Genomic DNA, 25,552 nt, shown 5'->3' on the forward strand with positions numbered 1-25,552 from the left:
TGCGCGTGTGTGTGTGTGTGTGTGTGTGTGTGTGTGTGTTCGTGTGTGTGTTCGTGTGTGTGTGTGTGTGTGTGCGCGCATGTGTGTGTGTGTGTGTGTGAGTGTGTGTTCTTGCACTACTTGTTGAACAAACTTTATTTAATGATAAGAACACAACACCACAATAATAAGTCAATGTGTCAACAATAGATATGGATGGAATAGACCACATTCCCCTCCGAACCACAAAAATTATTTTAACAGTCAAAATTGTCAATTTTACAAGACCCTTGACCCTTGGGCCTGTAAGCCGCTTTTTGTTTCTCCACCTGGACATAACACACACTTAATCAATAGAGGGATCTATCGTATATGTACTTAATTACAATTCCATGGCCAACACGTAAAGCATACAAATGGATTCAACCTACAGAGCCTGATGATAGAGAGATCATAAGATCATAAAGGAACTGGGAGGAGCTGTAGTTAGCTAATAAAGACAGCAGACCTGAATGTTGCGTTTTGATTGGCCGTGACGTCTGTCTGTAGGGGGTCAGAGTTGCTGATTGGCCGTGACGGAGTTGTGTGGCGGGGGGCTCTAATCCTCTCCACACTCAACAGGCGCTCTGGGAGCTTTTCCCACATAAATCAGCCTGGTCTGGGTGGTAAAGTCATCACCTCCCCTCATTCCATCCAAACAGCCTCACATCACAGAGCAGGATAGGCTAGCCTAGATCTCAAAGGCCACTGGACTAGGCTAGAAGAGCACTCACTCACAGCACTGGGGCTTGCCACAGTCTGTTTTAGCATTAGTTCTCTCAGGGCATACTGCATGTTACAAACTCACCTTCCCTTCCTATCATATGAAGCATGTTAGGTTAGTACAGGGCACAATACAGGGCAATTGTTTTGATGACATCCCCAACAGCATTTTTCTCCCTACAGTCTTACTGTCTACAGTACATTTACATTTGAGTCATTTAGCAGACACTCTTATCCAGAGCAATTTAGGAGCAATAAGGATTGAGTGCCTTGCTCAAGGGCACATTGACAGATTTTTCATCACGTCGGCTTGGGGATTCTAACCAGCAACCTTTGGGTTACTGGAACAATGCTCTTAATCGCTAGGCTACCTGCTGCTACATAGTAGTGATTAGCCTACAGACTGCCGGGGGGCAGAAACAGACTCCAGATCAGGGCTTCAAAACAAAACTCTATCTCATTAGATATATCTTAGTGGTCAGTGTGTCTGTTATGTTTGTCCAAGTGACCCCTGCAGGGTATCAACGTGCTCCCCTGGGGTCTGGGTGCGAGGTGGGGGGAGGTTATGCAGGCAGCTTTACTCTCTCTTTACACACACACCTACACACACACCAGGGTGGTCCTCCTCACTAAGTGGCTTTAACCTCAAGCTTTCACTCTCCTCTCGGTAAACAGAACAACAGAACATACAGTATCATTCTAATGCGCTGCTGAATGGATAAAAGCAGACTAGCATGCAGGCCAGGCCGGTGTTGCCTCACAATAGTACAGAAGCACATGCTGTAGGTTACTCATGGTAATCAGATTTGGAATAGTATACTTTGGACTAGTTAGTACAGCTGAACATACAACTAACTATACGTAGGGAATTGTCAACAACAAGATCTTACAAAAAGCTACTTTGAATAGCCAAGCCCTTGGATTTATGTCCTTAGTGTAAATATAGAATTGTAATAGGGACAGATAGATCTATATCATCGAAAATAATTCATCAGAGAATTGCCGAATGCCATAGGGGTGAGGGTCATTTGATGTATGTGTAACGGTTCTCCTCCTCTTCTGAGGAGGAGTAGGAGAGATCGGACCAATGTGCAGCGTGGTAAGTGTCCATTTTAGTTTATTAAAACTGAACACTAAAGAATACAAAATAACAAAGTGACTGGTGCAAATGAAAACCCGAAACAAACATCCAACAGGAAACAATCACCCACGAAACACAATAGAAAACAGGCTCCCTGTGGTTCTCAATCAGGGACAACAATTGACAGCTGCCTCTGATTGAGAACCATACCAGGCCAAACACAGAAATAGCAAATCATAGAAAAACTAACATAGACAACCCACCCCACTCACGCCCTGACCACACTAAAACAAAGACATAACAAAATAACTAAGGTCAGAACGTGACAGTATGTATTTCATGTCAATACAGTATGTACTGTATGTAGACTGCTAATAAAGACCCAGGTCCACATATCTGTAGAACTCCTCAGTGCATTTCTGTCTCCTATAGGAGTGAGGGTTCAAAGGGTAATACAGGGAGTGTTACTGGGTTCCCATCAGTGGCCAGGGGTTATAAATCCTGACTGCTGTCAGTGTTGTTTATCTGATGTGAGTTCCCCTCAGAGTCCTGCGAGAACTCTGCCACCAGCCTTTTCCTCTCTCACACTCTCTGTCCCTAACACAAACAAACATTAAGTTCCCTATCTCTGTTTGCGTTTGTGTGTGTGTGTTTGTGTGCATGTGCGCACCCACACGCATGTTTATGTATCTGAAACTATGTGCAGTAATGTAGGCTACAGAATCAACAAGAAGTTCTAAATTCACCTCGTCCCAAAAACGCATCGCACAAACAAACCATTGTTGCTGTGCACAGCCGAAACAACACAACAGTACACTACACACTCACCACCACAGAAGTAGTCTGGTCACGGTGTTCTCTTTTATTCTCCAAACAATCAGGGAGAGTTCACATTTCCAGTGGTGAAGGGCTGGCTCTTCCACTGATGAGTTCAGAGAAAATACGTCAAACCAGAATCTGATGTGATTGTGTTCCTATTTCCTGGGTTAAGATCAGATGAACCTGGTATTATTCCCACACATGACGGGGTTTAACGCAGGCCTCTGGGCCTGCAGGGTGAAGAAAAGACTAGGCCCCCATGCATATGAACCGAAGTCTTGGAGACGTTTACATGGTTTTGCGCATGTGCCAGGTGAAACAAATTTCAACTTCAGTACGTGTGCTCTAAAAACTTGGGTAAACAATACTTTGCAGTGGATATTTTGTCTCACATTTTGAGTAGTTGAAGGACCAATAGCATGGACAAGTTCAAATATAATTGTTTTCAACATTCTGGCTTATCGAGGACCATTTCCAGAATCAAACACTCATGTTCCAGACAGTGTATTTAGAAATTCACCATCTGGTCCTCAGGCAAGGTCAAACCTGCCCCGGTATCAGTGCATTCGAGATGACAATGATGACTATGATGTGTCATACTCATCTGCCACGTTCACGTGCTAGTCGGAACCAGGAAACTCAGAAATGTAAGACTGGATAACTGTTTGGAGTTATACACGTGCAGTTAGCAAGTCGGACATTTCCGAGTTTCCTAGTTCCGACTAGCACGTGAACGCAGCCCAAGGCAACATCTCGAACGCACCGATACTGCGGCACGACGAAGAGGAGACACGTCCGGAGAACGAGTTTGGTTGATGTAAGGCTCGTGCTCTCAAAATGTCGGCGCCTGGAGAAGACACGTTTCCGAGTTGAGCAGGACGATTATGAGATGGAGTTACATCAGGATGCCCCCGGGCTGCAAGCTCAGTCGGGAGAAGAGGAATATTGGGACAGGGACACAGAAATGGGGATTTCTGAGGAGGAAAGGAAGGGAAAAAGAGGAAGAGGTGGTTGAAGAGAATGAGGAAAGCAGAGGTTGGATTTGAATCTGATGAAGAAGGCAATAAAAATGGAGATGGGGTGTTGAAGGTGATTGGTGTCAAACAGAATGAGTCATGAGCCAGACTGAGTTCTAGAGGAGAAATTAAAGTGAATGAGGGAGAGTTAAGTGAGGTGGAAGGTGTGGTGAAGAGCTTGACATCGTTGGACAAAATACAAAATAATCTAGTTCAATAGGAGTGACATTTTTGGAGAAAGTGGACCCTTGCCTTTTGGCAGATCCATTTATGGTTTCAGGATGGGTGGGAAAGGAGTTGGGTGCATTAGAATCCATGAAGGTAACCTGAAGTGGACTTGTGATATTTGCTTGTGTTTCTTCTGTACAGAGGGAGCAGGTGCTCCATGTCACGCAACTTGGGTCAAGATCTGTTTCGCGCTTTGCTCTTAGGAACAGGGCACCATTGAAAGGAGTGATTTCTGGGGAAGCGTTAAGTGTGGAGGTGGAGCAATTGAATTTGAAGATTCCTGGTGTTTGTGATGCCTACAATTTGGTGCAACACAGACACGATGGTGAGTGTGGTGAAACAGAGGTGTCACTGCCAGTTCTTCTGAGTTTTGAGCCTGAGTCTTTATCCAACAAGGTCATGTTAGGATGTATCCTGTTTGAGCTTTTGTGGCGAATCCACTGCTCTGTTTCAGGTAAAACGTTTATGGTCATGTTGCAGCAGTGTGTAGGAGGGAGATTCTAAGATGTGGGAAGTGTGCAGGAGGGCATGGGATAGAGGATTGTGTCGTTTCGGTAAAGTTCAATGTGCCAACCGTAGGCTTGCCCATGTTGCTGGGGATCGGAAGTGTCCGATGCGTGAGAGGCAGGTTGAGGTGGCTAGAGTCAGAGTAGTGAGTAGTAGATCTGTGCCAGCACACGGATAGGCCAACGAGTGATATATGCTTCAGTAAAGTTGGCTTCTTAGAGTTCATAGCAATGGTTATCAACTGTACTGCAGAAATGGAACGTAAATCACAGAACATACATGTTGCGGTGGCAGCTGCAGAGAAGTATTTGGGTATACAACGTTTGACTTCAGAAGAGTTACAAACTTTTGGCATGGTGCAGGAGCAGATAGGGTCAAAGTGGGGTAGTGGGTTTTTAATGAGTTGGAAGGGTATTAATTGCCCCCCCCCCTTTTTCCTCTATGAATCACATAGTATAATGGATTTATATTATAGTCCAGTTGAGGGTGGTAATGCAACATATTGAATGTCAACTGCCGTTAAACTCAAAAGAAGATAAAGAAGAGGAGAGGAGACACGTCATACTCATCGTCGACATCTCAAACGCACAGATGCTGGGGCAGGTCAAACCCAACCTCAAACAGTCACAGCCAACTCAACACTACATGGCCCATGGAAGATTTAGGATTCCTTCTAACAGCAAAACATATCACATATCACAATAACTGGCAACTGACTCAATGAATAGGAAATGTTAGCCAATATTTTTTGCATCTCTGTGACGACACGGGCTCGCGTAATAATTCTTATTCAGAGAGCTGTCACGTGTGATTACAGTTGCCTATTTAGGCCTGTCCTTTTCAAATGAACGCTCACATTGGTATGTGTTAGTGTTTCTTTACAGTCAAGCTTAGGCCAAGTCATTATGTTGCTTATTTTTCCTAAAAAGACACGGTTTAGATGGTAACATTTCTACCGCAACTCACCTGCTTGCTTGAAAATCACGTTGGGAAGTCTTATTCTTCTATTACATCATGGCGGTCCGCAAACAAACGTTTAAGTGCATGCCGCCACCTACTGTGCTGGAATGTACGATCAATCATGATCTGGCCAATTCTGTACTACCATGAAAAATAACATTAAAAACCCCCACATAAATCCCTACCAACTCCCTACCAGATCCATCAGTCTGACAGTAGGTCCACTTACTACAGGTACATCCATGTAAGATCCATCAGTCTGACAGTAGGTCCACTTACTACAGGTACATCCATGTAAACTCCATCAGTCTGACAGTAGGTCCACTTACTACAGGTACATCCATGTAAACTCCATCAGTCTGACAGTAGGTCCACTTACTACAGGTACATCCATGTCAGATCCATTAGTCTGACAGTAGGTCCACTTACTACAGGTACATCCATGTAAACTCCATCAGTCTGACAGTAGGTCCACTTACTACAGGTACATCCATGTCAGATCCATCAGTCTGACAGTAGGTCCACTTACTACAGGTACATCCATGTCAGATCCATCAGTCTGACAGTAGGTCCACTTACTACAGGTACATCCATGTCAGATCCATTAGTCTGACAGTAGGTCCACTTACTACAGGTACATCCACGTAAACTCCATCAGTCTGACAGTAGGTCCACTTACTACAGGTACATCCATGTAAACTCCATCAGTCTGACAGTAGGTCCACTTACTACAGGTACATCCATGTAAACTCCATCAGTCTGACAGTAGGTCCACTTACTACAGGTACATCCATGTAAGCTCCATCAGTCTGACAGTAGGTCCACTTACTACAGGTACATCCATGTAAGCTCCATCAGTCTGACAGTAGGTCCACTTACTACAGGTACATCCATGTCAGATCCATTAGTCTGACAGTAGGTCCACTTACTACAGGTACATCCATGTAAGATCCATCAGTCTGACAGTAGGTCCACTTACTACAGGTACATCCATGTAAACTCCATCAGTCTGACAGTAGGTCCACTTACTACAGGTACATCCATGTAAACTCCATCAGTCTGACAGTAGGTCCACTTACTACAGGTACATCCATGTCAGATCCATTAGTCTGACAGTAGGTCCACTTACTACAGGTACATCCATGTCAGATCCATTAGTCTGACAGTAGGTCCACTTACTACAGGTACATCCATGTAAGATCCATCAGTCTGACAGTAGGTCCACTTACTACAGGTACATCCATGTAAGATCCATCAGTCTGACAGTAGGTCCACTTACTACAGGTACATCCATGTAAACTCCATCAGTCTGACAGTAGGTCCACTTACTACAGGTACATCCATGTAAGATCCATCAGTCTGACAGTAGGTCCACTTACTACAGGTACATCCATGTAAACTCCATCAGTCTGACAGTAGGTCCACTTACTACAGGTACATCCATGTAAACTCCATCAGTCTGACAGTAGGTCCACTTACTACAGGTACATCCATGTAAGATCCATCAGTCTGACAGTAGGTCCACTTACTACAGGTACATCCATGTAAACTCCATCAGTCTGACAGTAGGTCCACTTACTACAGGTACATCCATGTAAACTCCATCAGTCTGACAGTAGGTCCACTTACTACAGGTACATCCATGTCAGATCCATTAGTCTGACAGTAGGTCCACTTACTACAGGTACATCCATGTAAACTCCATCAGTCTGACAGTAGGTCCACTTACTACAGGTACATCCATGAAAGATCCATTAGTCTGACAGTAGGTCCACCTACTACAGGTACATCCATGTAAACTCCATCAGTCTGACAGTAGGTCCACTTACTACAGGTACATCCATGTAAACTCCATCAGTCTGACAGCAGGTCCACTTACTACAGGTACATCCATGTCAGATCCATTAGTCTGACAGTAGGTCCACTTACTACAGGTACATCCATGTCAGATCCATTAGTCTGACAGTAGGTCCACTTACTACAGGTACATCCATGTAAACTCCATCAGTCTGACAGTAGGTCCACTTACTACAGGTACATCCATGTAAACTCCATCAGTCTGACAGCAGGTCCACTTACTACAGGTACATCCATGTCAGATCCATTAGTCTGACAGTAGGTCCACTTACTACAGGTACATCCATGAAAGATCCATCAGTCTAATCTGTAGTTCTACCAGTCTGTCTTATGGCCTCTGCATATGATACATCATCATTGATCCTACTGTATATTTCTGAGCCTCTCTCTGCACCTGGCATCCACCAAATGCTGCACTGTGTCCTCCCCCACAATTACAACACTTAACCTCCACATTGCTTCCACGTTCAACGTAATCATGTTCCCCTCCACACTTACCACATCTTTTCTGTGGACATAGCAATTGGGACCCCAGTGGCGACTCCCCTCAACCTAACATAAAGCACATGGCTTTTAATCTTCTTCCCATTAAGCTTTTCCATTGGCAGAATCTTCCCTTGCTGAGCCTGGCTACCACAAAATATTAGCAATCTACCAATCTTCCAATTTCCCTACGGCATTAGTTAGTCGGATGGGGCGTAAATGAGGCCCTGTGGTCTCATCAAACACCATCACAACTTCCCACTCTGACACATTACTACTCTTGCTTCCTACTTTGACCCTCTTTTTGCTTTCTACACTAAATACTCCACTGCTTTCAGTATCATCAAATCAAATCAAATCAAATTTGTCACATGCACCGAATACAACAGGTGTAGTAGACCTTACCGTGAAATACTTACCGTTACCGTTAACACCAACAATGCAGTTTTGAGAAAAATAAGAGTTAAGAAAAATATTTACTAAATAATCTAAAGTAAAAAAATAAAAGAGCTACAATAAAATAACAATAACGACTAATGAGGCTATATACAGGGGGTACCGGTAGAGTAGGGGATAAAGTGACTATGCATAGATAATAGATAATAAACAGCGAGTAGCAGCAGTGTAAAAAAAATGGGGGGGTCAATGCAAATAGTACAGGTAGACATTTTATTAGACGTTCAGCAGTCTTATGGCTTGGGGGTAGAAGCTGTTCAGAAGCCTTTTGGACCTAGACTTGGCGCTCCGGTACCGCTTGCTGGAGTCTTTGGCAATTTTTAGGGCCTTCCTCTGACACCTTCTGGTATAGAGTTCCTAGATGGCAGGAAGCTTGGCCCCAGTGATGTACAGGGCCGTATGCCTCACTACCCTCTATAGCACCGGAGGCCAAGCAGTTGCCATACCAAGCGGTGATGCAACCAATGATGCTCTCGATGGTACAGCTAAATCACCCATGACAAATCTTTTCAGTCTCCTGAGGGGGAATAGGCGTTGTCGTGCCCTCTTCACGACTCTCTTGGTGTGTTTGGACCATGATAGTTTGTTGGTGATGTGGACACCAAGGAACTTGAAGCGCTCAACCTGCTCCACTAAAGCCCTGTCGATGAGAATGGGTGCGTGCTTGTCCCTCCTTTTCCTGTAGTCCACGATCATCTCCTTTATCTTGATCACGTTGAGAGAGAGTTTGTTGTCTTGGCACCACCCGGCCAGGTCTCTGACCTCCTCCCTATAGGCTGTCTCATCGTTGTCGGTAATCAGGCCTACCACCGTTGTGTCGTCGGCAAACTTAATGATGGCTAACCTAACCACCTGGGGTCAGGAAGTCCAGGATCCGATTGCAGAGGGAGATGTTTAGTCCCAGGGTCCTTAGCTTAGTAATGAGCTTTGAGGGCACTATGGTGTTGAACGCTGAGCTGTAGTCAATGAATAGCATTCACACGTAGGTGTTCCTTTTGTCCAGGTGGGAAAGGGCAGCGTTGAGCGCAATAGAGATGCGTCATCTGTGGATCTGTTGGGGCAGTATTCATATTGGAGTGGGTCTGGGGTTTCTGGGATAATGGTGTTGATGTGAGCCATGACCAGTCTTTCAAAGCACTTCATGGCTACAGACGTGAGTGTTATGGGTCGGTAGTCATTTAGGCAGGTTAACTTGGTGCTCTTGGGTACCAGGGACTATGGAGGTCTGCTTGAAACATGTAGATTTCACAGAGTCGGTCAGGGACACGTTGAAAATGTCAGTGAAGACACTTTCCAGCTGGTCAGTGCATGCTCAGAGTACCCGTCCTGGTAATCCATTTGTTGACCTGTTTAAAGGTCTTACTCACATCGGCGTGATCACATGATCTCTCTTCTTCCTATGTCTTTCCACTACAGACCATGCAGATCCTTGACCCTCATGCTCCCGCTCCATGTCATCAGAACGGTCATCCATATTGTTCACATTCCAGCACAGCTGTTGCTTCTCCAACCTTCTCTCCATTTCTTCCATTTCGACCACACTGCTCGCCGCCATTTCCCCACTCAATTCCTGCCAATATTTGTCTTCATGTTGGGAGTTCTAGAGAGCATGCCCTTCTCGTGCACTACTTTACCTGTGTAGTGCACACACATTGTTTGGGATAATCCATTCTGAATTGTCAGTGACATTATATTACATTTTGTGCTAATTAAAATGGCTTACACTATTTCCTATTACCACTGTATGTATTGATGTAAAATACATGTTTATTGAATCTCGTTGAGGTGTTTATTTATTTTGAATGGACTGTACATCTGGACTGTACATTTGTAAATATCCTCATGAATGGATCCACCTGTCGTTAGGTCATAGTATGACCATTTCTGCTTTCAGGCTATTTATGCCATATGTGCTTTTTCACCTGATGTTGGTGGTATATAGACAACATGCTGTTGATACAGTGTTTGGTTGTTACAGTAAGTAGGCCTAGCCAACTTAAAACCTACTACTACAACCATTTTTTTTTTTAATGTTCCTGGACTGTACATTTGTAAATATCCTCAACATCACTTTTGCACTGTAGACCTACAACACTGTAAATAACTATGTTTTTGATCAAGCTACTCCGTCTGCTCTCCCACTCTGGTCCCACTGTGTGCTCCAAAATCCAACTAACTGGGCTGTGGTCCATTGTCCTTAAAGATGCAATATGCAGATATCGCTCCACCATTTCCTGGTTGGTAAAATTCAAATACTTCGCCTAATTTCAGTTTATGTGACAAAACAAGAAAGTATAGTGAAGAAAATTATTGTACCGTCTAAACCGTTGTGAAATATCTCTTCCATAACCAAAAATATTGCATTTTCAGCTGTTTGAAGCTGGTGTACAAAACCGAAAGTAAAAGACGCAAAAACAAAACTTAAGATCGCATAGAAAGCATAGAAATAGCAGACATAGAACAGATCTACTGCTTCTTACACTTGCTTTCAATAAGAATGACAGATCTACAACACACTTTTCTATGTGAATTTGGTCAGGTCACCCAAAAAGTTACATAGTGCAGTTTTAATAGGTCAATATTTTTTACACCTCAAATAGTGTCAAGGCTCTACACTGGCAAGCCTGTGTCTGTGACTTACACACCGTAACACTTAACTACAGAGTTGTTATAAGTGTCATTTTTTTTTTACAGTAAGTACAGTGTTACAAGCATATTGTCAATTGTTACACTGTATTGTTACGCTGTATTTACAGCAGTAAAAAAATGAATAGTGAGAGTTTACAGGTTTCCAATCCTGCGCCACCATTACTCTGTCACATTTAGTGATGTGACTCATCGGTAACACCTCTATTGTCAAAGCACTGTCAGAGTAGAACAACCTCTATGGAACAGAGCCAAACAGCCTGCAAGCTGTGAGCACAGGGAAACACACACACACTTTTTCACCCAGTGATATGACAGAGATATAGGTGCAGGGCGTGCCAGGCCAGTGCCGTGCATAAATCGGAAATACCAGAACACACACACAAACAAAAGTATCCCCAAACTACTTTGTGGTGCTGGGGAATGCCCCTCTCAGTGGTCCATTACCCCCAAATATAACATCTCCAACAGCAAATTCTAATGAGATATATGAGCGTATGACGAGGTTGCAGCTGGGATTGATCAACTGCCCATTTTGACCTCTATTGTGAAGGTCATCAGGGAAGGATGAGGGATGATAAGGCGGCCACAGTCAGACATGGAGTTCCTGGGTGATTATAGACTCCCCTAACAGACTCTCTGTCTTATAACACACAGAGAGAAAACCCTCTCTGGGAAGTCCTCCAGCTGGAAAGGACTCTCAACACAGATGGGAGCCTGCCATGACCCATATGGAGAGGTTACACCACAAGCCCTGCGGCAGCAAGACAAAACTGTGGCCAGCCAGGTGAGACACACAAACTCACCCGATCACACACACTCGCAACCTCTCTTCTTCTCCACATCTGTCTTTCACAAACATATGGAGACACTCACACATAGTCAGAGAGTCTTGGTTGAGAGTGAGTTTGCATCCATGTGGCTATATCAGTGTGAGAACATCAAAATGATTTGTTGGTGCTGGTGAAGAAATGAACTCATCCACCCACCATGTGTACATCATCAACCATTGTATTCGCTGCTGAATCCAGCTATTGACTGGGATGGATACAGCAGAACACACGTTTTAGAGGGTCGGTGCCAAAAGAGGCAGGTGTCTGGTGGGCCCTAACAAGCTCTTTTCAATTACCCCTATAGAGTGACGTCACTGGCTGTAACGAGCTCCACTCCAAACGAGCTCTGCTACATTCACACCCCCTATCTAGACCTTGCTAATTTATTCAAGGCCAGGAGCAGAATGTCAGTGTGCTACTGCCCCCCTTCACCTCAGTCTCCCGCGGAGAGAAACTGTGTCATAATGCCGGACTCCTTTTCTCATTTAAATCACGCTTATTGTCTCTGTAAGCGACCGGCTACGCTCTGAGCACACAGAACAACCGAGGCCCTATACAGCAGCTGTATGAAATGAGTCCACTGACGTAGGGCTGTGGACTCTGGAGAGGCAGGCTGAGAGAAAGAGAGGCCTGTAGCCCTGACAGTAGCAGTATAAAGGGTGGTAACAGGGATGTCTGCTCTCATTTTCATCATGTCAACATCAGTCTTATCTGCACAGCATCAAGTGTAAACACACAAACAAACAAGTAGCACCCAGACACACTCCTGTCAGGATAACAAGAGGTGCATTGTCAGGAAAACAGTAGTCCATCACACTCTACTGTAAACATTATGTTATTCTACAAAGATTGTTATCTATTATTATCAAGTTGATAATAACAGATCATATCAAGTAGTAATGGCAAAGATGTTTTTATGGTAAGTCTACTCTAGATTGGCTATTACAGATCGATTACAATGCTGAAAAAAAATCAATATAAAGTGCCAGTATAAACTGACTGTCTACGTGTATGTCTTAACGTGCTGTTATATTAATTAGATAATTTACTGTTTCTTTGAAATTATTTTCAAGTGAGATATAAGATACCTCAATGGAACCGCATTGTCATTCTCTTGAAAGACAACAAGACTGGTCTCTCCCTAAATGTTGCTAATGCCATACAAAAAACACTTTACCCTGTCCATTGAGGGGTGGCTTGCGGACTATTTGTCTTGAGCGGAGTGTAACCCGTTACTGCAAGTGGAAAGGGGAGGAAAGGAGGGCGGAGTAATACCAAGTTGTTTCCCAGCGCAGACTTCAAGCTGAGAAGAAAAAATAGTTATTCAAAAGTTCCAGGAGGAGACGCACAGCAGCCGCGTCCGAGCTGCGAATGCTAATACGGGATAGGACCTGTACGATTTATACGCCGTTTTTACTTTTAGTTGATTAATGAACTTTTTGAAGATCCCAGACACTGCCTCTTGGAACTTTTATCTCTCGGTGAACTCAAAGGATGTATTACTGCTAAGTTAACACTTCAAAGAGAAGTTGGGACAAATTTCCACCGAGATGGGGGGGAATTATAACGTTTGGATATTTTTACCAATTTTATTCTTGGTCCATAATTGCGAAGGTAAGGACAATTAATTGATTTGACAGTCACATAAATTTCAATTAATATGTATGTGAGCTTTCTAAATTTGGCTAGCAGACAAGTCTGTACAAATTCTAGCTGTTTCCGTTTTTTTCCCCCCCTTCACAAATTGTTAACGTTACATTTTGTCACCTGTGCGCTGCACAATTTAAATGGCATCAGATTGAAGCACATGCCAGACAACATGCTAGCTGATCTCTAGTCTTGGCTACAAAGATTTGTTTTAAGCATTTAATTTACAAAAGCATGGTTGGTTGTTAGTGGCGTTCAAAGTTCGATTTCTGACAGGTTAATATAACACCTACGAAGGCTGTCATAACGGGTTAATAGCTGGATAACAAGCATTCGTTTTTGTATAGCCTACAGTATAGGCAACGAAACTTTGTATTTGCATAATGTTCTTTGTAGACTGGCAGTGAACAAGGAGGATTCTATCCTGGAATATTTGCCCCCTGATGTTATTCTATCTTCTAGCAGTGTTGAGTGACAAAGCCCAATGTATTCAATGGAAGGAAGTTGGAAGGTGTTTTGTGAAGGTTGATACCAATGTTGTATCTTCTATTGTATGGGTGAGATTTTTGTTTACAGATTGCACCCGATAACAGCAAAGAATCAGCTTGTCTCTGCGGCATTGGTATGCGTCTCTGTGGGTAACTTTGCGAGGCTGATCGCCACGGTGAGAACTTAATTACAAGCGATAGTATGGAGTGCCGCTGGCAGCGCTGTGCAAGCAAGCCCGCAAGAACGGAACGCGGAATGTAACCATTGAAAGAAAGTTACTACGGGCATTCGTCCACAAGTTGTAGGCTAGAAGCACGGTTCACTCACATAACAACGGAATCCCATATGTATGTCTTGTAGGAGATAAGTATTTTCCCTCTTTCATTCAAGTCTATTATCTTCGTTCGTGGGGGTATAGGGTGAGATTTGTTTGTGAGTGAAGGGGGGTGATGAGCCAACTTCACCCACTCCTTATCTGAACAAAGAGCTGTAAACAATTGAACTTTGTTGCTGTGGGGGATGGGATGAGTGCTAGAATATAATAACATGATTCGAAAAAGGTCATGTATCTGTCTATGCTGTGTAATAAACTCCCACATATGGCTGACAAACCTTTTGGATGGATGTTTGATAGGGTTGTGAGTTTCAGATCTGTTTGTGCGCGAAAATCTTTTGAACTAGGCCTACAGTTGAGAAAGTAACAAATAGGTCTATGTTGTTGACATACAGTAAAACGTTAGTTTATGGTAGCACAATGTGATTGGTTGCATACAGGCAAGCTCATCGTTGAACTCCGAATTAATTCATTATCTTGCAATAACCCTGTACATTAATCAACTTGAATCGGCCACATTTCACTGTAATTAAACAAATTATGGAAACCATTCATTGGTTTATAGGCTATGCCTACCCTCAACGAAACGGGTTGGCAGATACTCTTATAGTTATCCCACAAAGTCAATAATTACCATATCAAACCTATTATTACTAAAGCGATTTGGAATCTATGTCAAATATATGAAATCCTATCTCGTTTCCCTGTCTACACCCATCTCAGCATGCATCTGCATTCAGTCGCAGATAACGCTATCAGCTCTTGCCAAGAAAGTAAACATACACGTACCCATGTCAGCGGGTGTGTCCGTAAAGTGTCATTTTAACGAGTGGGAAAATGGAACTGTCTAGCCAAGAGCAACATGTTTGAAATCCAGCACATGGCGTACCGGTATATTGGAATGATTGATTCTGAACGGCGGAGAAGTGTAATTTGATTATAAAAAATACAATGTTCCTCCATGCCCACTTCTCCTACAAATGATATAGTCTGCTCTATCAAATGTCTGGATTAAATTCACGTTTCAAACCTGCCCTGAGAAAAGGGCCTGATCACCATGGGTCTGCCTCGCTTCATCTCTCCTTCCTCTCCACAGGATTCCGCTGCTTGGATAAATACAGACCGTGTGACAATGGAGGAACGTGCATAGACTCACCCTCGCGATGCATGTAAGTGCAACATCATGTTTTGTGGATCACACATGTACGAAATCACTGCAGGCCTACATTGATCCAAATGGTGACGTGATGAGGAGGAACTCTGGAAAACAGTATAGGCCCAGGCCTATGAGTAGGCTCTCAGGATTAGTTGAGGACTGATGGGGTAGAAACGGTTCAAGTAGACATAGTTTAGTCATTTGTATCAGTAAGCAGAACTTGTGTTATTTAGCGTTGGTTAGTAAATCATTGCATTGCAAACTACTCGAGCTGCACCGCGCTCACAATGGGCTGGAACTCAGCCAAGTGCTGGGTGGTTATCGATACTATGTGGACAATGGCAAGTGTTTACCGAGAACATTTTACACGTTTGATAAAACGTTTCAGTCTGCAGTCAAACCACTACATGGGGTGTAATGAACAACACATGGATACATACAGACAGGTTGAATGGAGTGTACCAGCCTGGACTTGTTTGGCTTGTGACACACGTTCACTTGGAGTTGCACCTGTTGAAGATGAAGAGCTTTGTGGAACACAAACGACAGTATTAAACTGGTCATAGCATGACTAAGGTGTTCCTTATAAGCAATTCCATGGATTGTTTCGTAACCAGCAGAATTGATTTTGAGAGTTTCCCACGGTTTATATATCGGAGAGGTCGAGGTTCCAGTCCTTCAGAGCGAGAGCAACGTGATTGTTATCATGAGAGAGCCCGGGGGCTGCTGTTTTTACTTTCCCGCCTGATTTGGACATGTTCTGTGTGAGCTCTCACCGTCTTTCACAGTGATTAGGGGTCTTTGTTTTTCCAATAGGCGAGGGGGTACGTGGGAAACAATCTCAGTAGTTAGGATAGATACAGTGTGATGATGGCGAGGGAGCCATTAGGCTTTTTACCATTGGGCAAACCACAGCCTATAATGCATTAGTGTTTGAAGTTGGACCAGAGCTGAGAATTAGACGGAACAATAACTCTTGGTTCCTTTGGTTTTTACTTTTGTCTGATGAGATTGGCTGACAGGCAGCTTCCCTCCACTACAGTCGTTTTTAGGACTTGGTTGGTGACAAGACCCTCACCTTCATGCTACAGTTGAGCCGAAGGCTATTTGACATCAGCAAGCATCATTCCGATGCTCAGTAGAGTTTCTCAACCAGGCTATATAGTAGCTCCCCATGTAGGCTAGTGATTGACCACTGATTCCACCACAGTAGTCTGCTGCTTGCCTGGAACATTCCACACTGCCATCTCATTACTTACCTCCCAGTTCTGACCTGTCTGAAAACATGGCCATTGTAAAAGATCAGTCACAGACAGCGCATAAAGGTATAAAAGTGTCAGGTAGTGTCTGTGTAAACGCACGTGAAGCCAGTCACCAACAAACGAGAACATAGTTCTCAAATCATTACCTGAAGCAGGGGAAGCGGTTGGTAAATGTGTAATTGTGTTAATAGCTCCTCAAACTGTTCTTTGTGAGAGGAGCTCTCTTCTGTTTTCAAACTGCTTAGACTTTCTGGAGCTAAAGACTTGTGTGTCTTCACATAACTCTTCTACCAACTGGCCTATGCTTCAACCTTCTACGGGTCATTACTGTATCATTGTACATAGTTAAACCCTTGAACTTGGACCGAGCGTGTTCATTCATCTCCCAACTTTAATGGCGTCTCGTCTCTGGGTTAGTGTTCACTTCTCAGAAAGTGTGTAGTGTGTTCACGCTTTGTGTTCCTCAGCTTTCTTGGCGCTGCGTGTCTATATGTATGGGGCGTGGAGGGCTATCCATTCATGCGTAATCACTCCTCTGGGTCAGTGTCAACAGCGAGACATAGAAGAGATTCCCAATAAGAAATCGAAATGCCGTACCACACAGAATGGTAACACGTCCACAGCAGGGCAATGACCGGGACAGGCAGCGTAGCCTCAGACCGGCTAACGGGGGAGCGGAGTGGTCTAACCAGTCCTAGACAGAGGCGACTGGAGGACCCAGCCCCATCCCCTGGGATCCCAGTGTAACTGGAGAACCACAACAGCAGAAAAGATCCTTTCTTCCCCCAGACACCTGACTGTAACCGGGCACCATCAGGAGAGCTGAGAGCTGGGGAGAGGGTGAGAAAAGGAAAGGGCACAGGAGAGTGAGGAAGGAATGGAGAGAGAGAGAGAGAGAGAGAGAGACATAGCAGATAGAGATCAAATTGAGGGCTTTAGGAAGAAATTGCAGAGAGCTGGTGAGACATGTGAGATTTTACCTGAAAATCACTGAAGGCAAACTAGCCATTAGCTCTCTGTTTGAAATCAACCTGTGGATTTTCCTACCGGATGTTTCAGAGCAGAAGCTGTTGATCAGGTCCTTCTCTGAAGTTGTGCAGCATGGGTATTATTTTCCTCTGTTCTCAGGTGACAGTAATGTTCTATCTTTTTTTTATTGTCATTGTTACTGTCCCAGATACCAATGTATTCTCTGTCTGGTGGCCCTGTCTGTGGCCCTGTCTGTGTGGCCCCCTCATGGTTTACTGCTGTGACCCTGTCTGTCTGGCCCCCTCATGGTTCACTGCTGTGGCTTTGTCTGTCTGGCCCCCTCATGGTTCACTGCTGTGGCCCTGTCTGTCTGGCCCCCTCATGGTTCACTGCTCTGGCCCTGTCTGTCTGGCCCCTTCATGGTTCACTGCTGTGGCCCTGTCTGTCTGGCCCCTTCATAGTTCACTGCTCTGGCCCTGTCTGTCTGGCCCCTTCGTGGTTCACTGCTGTGGCCCTGTCTGTCTGGCCCTGTCTGTCTGGCCCCCTCGTGGTTCACTGCTGTGGCCCTGTCTGTGTGGCCCTCTCATGGTTCACTGCTGTGGCCCTGTCTGTCTGGCCCCCTCATGGTTCACTGCTGTGGCCCTGTCTGTGTGGCCCCCTCATGGTTCACTGCTGTGGCCCTGTCTGTGTGGCCCCCTCATGGTTCACTGATGTGGCCCTGTCTGTCTGGCCCTGTCTGTCTGGCCCCCTCATGGTTCACTGCTGTGGCCCTGTCTGTCTGGCCCTCTCATGGTTCACTGCTGTGGCCCTCTCATGGTTCACTGCTGTGGCCCTGTCTGTCTGGCCCCCTCATGGTTCACTGCTGTGGCCCTGTCTGTCTGGCCCCCTCATGGTTCACTGCTGTGGCCCTGTCTGTCTGGCCCCCTCATGGTTCACTGCTGTGGCCCTGTCTGTGTGGCCCCCTCATGGTTCACTGCTGTGGCCCTCTCTGTCTGGCCCTGTCTGTCTGGCCCTCTCATGGTTCACTGCTGTGGCCCTGTCTGTCTGGCCCCCTCATGGTTCACTGCTGTAGCCCTGTCTGTCTGGCCCCCTCATGGTTCACTCTTGTGGCCCTGTCTGTCTGGCCCCCTCATGGTTCACTGCTGTGGCCCTGTCTAAGGTGAACGAGCAGGGTCTCAGACATGTGTAGTGGATAGCAGATTACAGGAGTAATCCTTCTGGAACCTGTTCCTCCGTCTCACTGAGCCAGCATGACGGTCACTTCTGATAGGTGTAGGGGCTGGCTGGTCTGGCCTGGGCGGGACTACTATGCTGATGCACCTGTAACACACACTACAGCAATCCAAGTGATTTTTGTCTTCTTCTCTGAATCATGATAACAGTATATTGGATCCAGTACATTGGCTTCAGGGCAGGATACCCTGTTGTGTCATATGTTGAGTCTTAGCTATTCTTTTCTCTTCTCTTGATGCGCCTGCTTACATCAACATCCTGGTTTGTTGGGGAAAGTACAAAACATACACAAGTCATTGGGCAGAACGTTGTTGTTCTCTCTGTCTCTCATTCTGTCTCTCTGAATCCCATAATTGAACACAAGGCCAGGGAGCACAAAGCCCAGAGACAGACAGACAGACAGACGTGTGATGCACTTGATGGTGAAGAGGTTGAGTATCACGGAAAGAGTGCCCTCTAGGTGAGCAGTCAGTTGAAGGGCCACGGGTCCCCTCTGCTCCGCCCCGCCCCGTATGTCTGTGTGTAGACGGAATGTGCATAGGAGGGGCCGCTGGAGTGTCGGAGATAATTAGGCAGATTGAGAGGGTGTCATTCAGAGTGGATCCAGCTGGAAGAATTGGGCAGGGGGGGACAGCTGGTGCATGTTGTGATGGTAATCCAGTGAAGTCAGATCTTTGACAAAGGGGGAGAAGCGGAGGGCCAGGTGCTGCCATTGAGCGGCCTGCTGGCCGCATGCTGGGAGAGACGGGCTCGTGCGTGGAGGAGTGGAGCCGGACGGCGGACCAGCCCACAGGCCTCCTCTTCTCTGAACATGCTCCCTTTCTCTCTCACTGCTATTGGGGATGAACACTCTTTGTCTCTGTCTGTTTTCCCCCAGCTCCTCCAACGGTTTATCTATCCTCTGTGTGTTGTGTCTCTCAAAGCCCACAGTGGTGGACCCCACCGCAGATTGCACAATGGCTTCAGATCCTCTGGCAGGGAGGGATGGATCTGAAAGATATGTTCTTCTCTCTCTCTCTCTGTCTGTCTGACTGTCTGTCTGTCTGTCTGTCTGTGAGGCCAGGCGGATGGAGGGATGGATCTGAAAGATATGTTCTTCTCTCTCTCTCTCTCTCTCTCTCTCTCTCTCTCTCTCTCTGTCTGTCTGTCTGTCTGTCTGTGAGGCCAGGCGGATGGAGGGATGGATCTGAAAGATATGTTCTTCTCTCTCTCTCTCTCTCTCTGTCTGTCTGTCTGACTGTCTGTCTGTCTGTGAGGCCAGGCGGATGGAGGGATGGATCTGAAAGATATGTTCTTCTCTCTCTCTCTCTCTCTCTCTCTCTCTCTCTGTCTGTCTGTCTGTCTGTCTGTGAGGCCAGGCGGATGGAGGGATGGATCTGAAAGATATGTTCTTCTCTCTCTCTCTCTCTCTCTCTGTCTGTCTGTCTGACTGTCTGTCTGTGAGGCCAGGCGGATGGAGGGATGGATCTGAAAGATATGTTCTTCTCTCTCTCTCTCTCTCTCTCTCTCTGTCTGTCTGTCTGACTGTCTGTCTGTGAGGCCAGGCGGATGGAGGGATGGATCTGAAAGATATGTTCTTCTCTCTCTCTCTCTCTCTGTCTGTCTGTCTGTCTGTCTGTCTGTGAGGCCAGGCGGATGGAGGGATGGATCTGAAAGATATGTTCTTCTCTCTCTCTCTCTCTCTCTGTCTGTCTGTCTGACTGTCTGTCTGTGAGGCCAGGCCGATGGAGGGATGGAAACAGTGTCTCTCTGTGTGTTATTAATAGCTGTGATGTGACCTCAGTAGCAGGGTGAGGTCTATAAATTGTAAGTGTTGTGTTTTAATGACCTCCATGGAAGCTCCGGCCTCTTAGGACATGATGAACGAGGGACAGTTTTTCAGTTTGATAGGGAACAGCCACTTCAGCCTGTGTGTGTGTGTGTGTGTGTAGAGTCTCTGTGTAGTAAGAGCTCTGTGTAGTATGGTCTCTGTGTCCTAGGGTCTCTGTGTAGTAGGGTACCTGTGTAGTAGGAGCTCTGTGTAGTAGGGTCTCTGTGTCCTAGGGTCTCTGTGTAGTAGGGTACCTGTGTAGTAGGAGCTCTGTGTAGTAGGGTCTCTGTGTCCTAGGGTCTCTGTGTAGTAATGTACCTGTGTAGAAGGAGCTCTGTGTAGTATGGTCTCTGTGTCCTAGCAACTCTGTGTCCTAGGGTATCTGTGTAGTAGGAGCTCTGTGTAGTATGGTCTCTGTGTCCTAGCAACTCTGTGTCCTAGGGTATCTGTGTAGTAGGAGCTCTGTGTAGTATGGTCTCTGTGTCCTAGGGTCTCTGTGTAGTAGGGTACCTGTGTAGTAGGAGCTCTGTGTAGTAGGGTCTCTGTGTCCTGGGGTCTCTGTGTCCTAGGGTCTCTGTGTAGTAGGGTCTCTGTGTAGTAGGATCTCTGTGTAGTAGGCTCTCTGTCCTAGGGTCTCTGTGTCCTAGGGTCTCTGTGTAGTAGGGTACCTGTGTAGTAGGAGCTCTGTGTAGTAGGGTCTCTGTGTCCTGGGGTCTCTGTGTAGGTAGGATCTCTGTGTAGTAGGGTCTGTGTCCTAGGGTTTCTGTGTAGTAGGGTCTGTGTCCTAGGGTCTCTGTGTAGTAGGGTCTGTGTCCTAGGGTCTCTGTGTAGTAGGGTCTGTGTCCTAGGGTCTCTGTGTAGTAGGGTCTGTGTCCTAGGGTCTCTGTGTAGTAGGGTCTGTGTCCTAGGGTCTCTGTGTAGTAGGGTCTGTGTCCTAGGGTCTCTGTGTAGTAGGGTCTGTGTAGTAGGATCTGTGTAGTAGGGTCTGTGTCCTAGGGTCTCTGTGTAGTAGGGTCTGTGTCCTAGGGTCTCTGTGTAGTAGGGTCTGTGTAGTAGGGTCTGTGTCCCTCATGTCTGGGTTTCCTCATGAAAAATGCATCAGGCTCTGTTGAATGTGATTATTGTAATTTGGATCCAAACCAGATAGACCAGGGAATTGGATGGGTCACTGGCGGTCTTGCGGCCAGCTATCTAAACTTGTAGTAATCACGGTGGAATTACCGACCGGGAGGCCCCAATTGATTTTGTTAGTCAATCTCAGTCAGATATCATATTAAAAACTGCAAACATTTCTCTCCGCCCCATGGCCAAATTAGTAGAATTGTAGGAAATGAACTCTAAAACTACCATTTTCGCTTAGGCTCTCCAAAAGGTTGCACATGTGAGTGAGTATGGATGTGGGTATGCAGACCCCCCCATGACGAGTTCAGCGTTTTGTGACCCCCACCCCCATTAAAGTTGCCCATCCCTGAGATGTCATCCTGTACAGTACCCCTGAACAGAGCCAGTTCACCTTGAAAGAGAGATGTACACACATCCCCCACCCACTGGGCGCAAGTGTCATTTCAACAACAGTTTTGAAGTACATTTGGTTGAGTTGTCAACTAACATGAATTCAACATGAAATCAACAAAAAAATTCACCATGTCATTGGATTTAGGTCCAAAAAAAGATGATGAATTCCCTTACGTTGATGACTAACGTTGATGACTTACGTTGATGACTTACGTTGATGACTGACGTTGATGACTTACGTTGATGACTAACGTTGATGACTTACGTTGATGACTTACGTTGATGACTGACGTTGATGACTTACGTTGATGACTTACGTTGATGACCTACGTTGATGACTTACGTTGATGACTAACGTTGATGACCTACGTTGATGACTTACGTTGATGACTTACGTTGATGACTTACGTTGATGACTTACGCTGATGACTTACGTTGATGACTTACGTTGATGACCTACGTTGATGACTTACGTTGATGACTTACGTTGATGACTGACGTTGATGACTTACGTTGATGACCTACGTTGATGACCTACGTTGATGACTTACGTTGATGACTAACGTTGATGACCTACGTTGATGACTTACGTTGATGACTTACGTTGATGACTTTTTGCAAATCCAATCAGTTCCCCACGTTAATTAAACATCATCACATTGATTTTGACGTGGAAACAATGTTGATTCATCAACAACAATAAAATCCGAGTGGGCAGTCACACGGTGACAGGCAGAGCGAGGCAGGCAGACAACACAGTTAGTTAGTTATTACTGTTGGCTTTGCCCGGAACACCTTGGGGCTGGTAGTGTTTTCTCTGGCGTCTTCACGCTGGATGAGAGAGGAATGCTTTAGTGAGCTTCCTCCTTTCCCCTCCGCTGCTCCTCTCAGTGTATTGTCCTCCAGCCCGTTCACCCCTGCACTCATCTCAGTGTATTGTCCTCCAGCCCGTTCACCCCTGCACTCATCTCAGTGTATTGTCCTGCTCACCTCCAGCCCGTTCACCCCTGCACTCATCTCAGTGTGTTGTCCTGCTCACCTCCAGCCCGTTCACCCCTGCACTCATCTCAGTGTATTGTCCTGCTCACCTCCAGCCCGTTCACCCCTGCAGTCATCTCAGTGTATTGTCCTGCTCACCTCCAGCCCGTTCACCCCTGCAGTCCTCTCAGTGTATTGTCCTGCTCACCTCCAGCCCGTTCACCCCTGCAGTCATCTCAGTGTGTTGTCCTGCTCACCTCCAGCCCGTTCACCCCTGCAGTCCTCTCAGTGTATTGTCCTGCTCACCTCCAGCCCGTTCACCCCTGCAGTCATCTCAGTGTGTTGTCCTGCTCACCTCCAGCCCGTTCACCCCTGCACTCATCTCAGGAATGCTTCAAACACCATGACCACAGGCTCTCATTTAAAACGCCATGTTTGGAATGACTGGTGGGATAGATAGACAATTAGGTTCTCTCACGCCAACATGCAGCGGGAGGGAACCACAGATCACTCGTGTCTGGTTGACAGGCAGATTGAGCCATCCCCAGTCCGTCATGTCAGACCACTGACTCCATGGATGAATCTCAGCTGTGTTTCTTGATTTCCTTGCATCCTCTTCCCTCACCTCCTCAAAACGCATCTATGAGAGAGGATCCATGGAATCACGTAAACACAATTGAGATTCACTCCCGAGGAGTCAGTGGTCTCTTCCCGACTTGAAGGAATCTGTGTATTCAGCTTGTTGGACCTGTAGATAAGATTCGAGGTGGTTGTATATCTAAGGGAAGATGACCTGTATTTATCTGAGACAGTGGTGGTTGGGTCTGAGCAGAGAGAGGAGGTAGCGGGTAGAAGGGGGTTTGTCCCCACTGCTCTTGGGTCATGGGGGCTGGAGGAGAACTGAGGGCTGTGGTTCCCAGGCCCTATCAGAGGAAGTGGTGCCTTCTGACCCGCTGTCATACGCACATCCTGACTGTCTGTGCAGCTTAAAGCAGCTTACTCACTGCTCTCTGCCTTCCTCATTCTTGACCCCTCCATCCACACTGACCACAATACCACCAACAACGTCCCCTACGCAATCATGTTACTGCCACAACTCATCATCAGGGATTGTGGTACAACTTGCCTGCTTGTTTTTCTCATGTGAACCCTTCATGTTTTGTGTTTGGAATCTCTACTAAGAACAAACACTGACTCACACGCACACAGCACTCAGACACAGGGACACAGACACTCAACTGAGCTAGATAATCATCGTCAGACTGTCCATTATTGTGTGGCCCAAAGAGGAAGAAGATATGCGATAAAGTCCTATATTATTACTACATTATGCTTCAGTTCCTATATGTCTAAATCTGGTGCTTAGATAGGGACAGGCCTTCCTCTGATGTCTCATCCCCTGCTTGTTTCTCTTTCTGCTGGGAGACTACGGCTTCTAAAGAGACATGTAATTGGAATAGCTGAGGTTGAGCCCAGCCGATTGAGATTCCTCCCCGTGTTCCCCTCCCTCTCCTCTCAGACCCAGACTAGCTGAGGAGAGGAAGGGATGGGTTTTTCCCTCAGACAACCAGAGGAAAGGCAAGCACACTTTTCCACAACAAATAAATGTGTTAATGTAATTAAAGACAATTACAACAATACTGAATGAACACTTATTTTAACTTAATATAATACATCAATAAAATAAATGTAGCCTCAAATAAATAATGAAACATGTTCAATTTGGTTTAAATAATGCAAAAACAAAGTGTTGGAGAAGAAAGTAAAAGTGCAATATGTGCCATGTAAGAAACGTTGAAGTTCCTTACTCAGAACATGAGAACATATGAAAGCTGGTGGTTCCTTTTAACATGAGTCTTCAATATTCCCAGGTAAGAAGTTTTAGGTTGTAGTTGTTATAGGACTATTTCCCTCTATACCATTTATATTTCATATACCTTTGACTATTGGATGTTCTTATAGGCACTTTAGTTTTGCCAGTGTAACAGTATAGCTTCCGTCCCTCTCCTCGCCCCTACCTGGGCTCGAACGAGGAACACATCGACAACAGCCACCCTCGAAGCAGCGTTACCCATGCAGAGCAAGGGGAACAACTATTCAAAGTCTCAGAGCGAGTGACGTTTGAAACGCTATTAGCGCACACCCCGCTAACTAGCTAGCCATTTTACATCAGTTACACCAGCCTAATCTCGGGAAGTCATAAACAGCGCTTGAAGTCATAAACAATGCTTGAAGCATTGCAAAGAGCTGCTGGCAAACGCACGAAAGTGCTGTTTGAATGAATGCTTACGAGCCTGCTGGTGCCTACCACTGCTCAGTCAGACTCCTCTATCAAATCATAAACTTAATTATAACATAATAACACACAGAAATACGAGCCTTTGGTCATTAGAATGGTCGAATCAGAAACTATGATTTCGAAAACAAAACGTTTGTTCTTTCAGTGAAATACAGATCCGTTCCGTATTTTATCTAACGGATGGCAACCCTAAGTCTAAATATTCCTGTTACATTGTACAACCTTCAATGTTA

At 45.6% G+C, this 25,552-nt stretch overlaps 1 protein-coding gene across 1 annotated transcript in view; it reads left to right on the forward strand.

Moving 5' to 3' along the window:
• Window positions 1-12,310: 12,310 nt before the first annotated feature.
• Window positions 12,311-25,552, forward strand: part of notch3 (notch receptor 3) — a 48,608-nt gene continuing 35,366 nt past the window's right edge. The window contains exons 1-2 of the mRNA XM_036941107.2: window positions 12,311-13,241; window positions 15,194-15,266. Of these exons, the coding sequence (XP_036797002.2) occupies window positions 13,178-13,241; window positions 15,194-15,266 (137 nt within the window). The 5' untranslated portion in view covers window positions 12,311-13,177. The remainder of the gene's footprint in view (window positions 13,242-15,193; window positions 15,267-25,552) is intronic.

This window comes from Oncorhynchus mykiss, chromosome 13 (genome assembly GCF_057628025.1).
Source record: "Oncorhynchus mykiss isolate SJ-2025 chromosome 13, ASM5762802v1, whole genome shotgun sequence".
In the NCBI taxonomy this organism is placed as follows: Eukaryota; Metazoa; Chordata; class Actinopteri; order Salmoniformes; family Salmonidae; genus Oncorhynchus; species Oncorhynchus mykiss.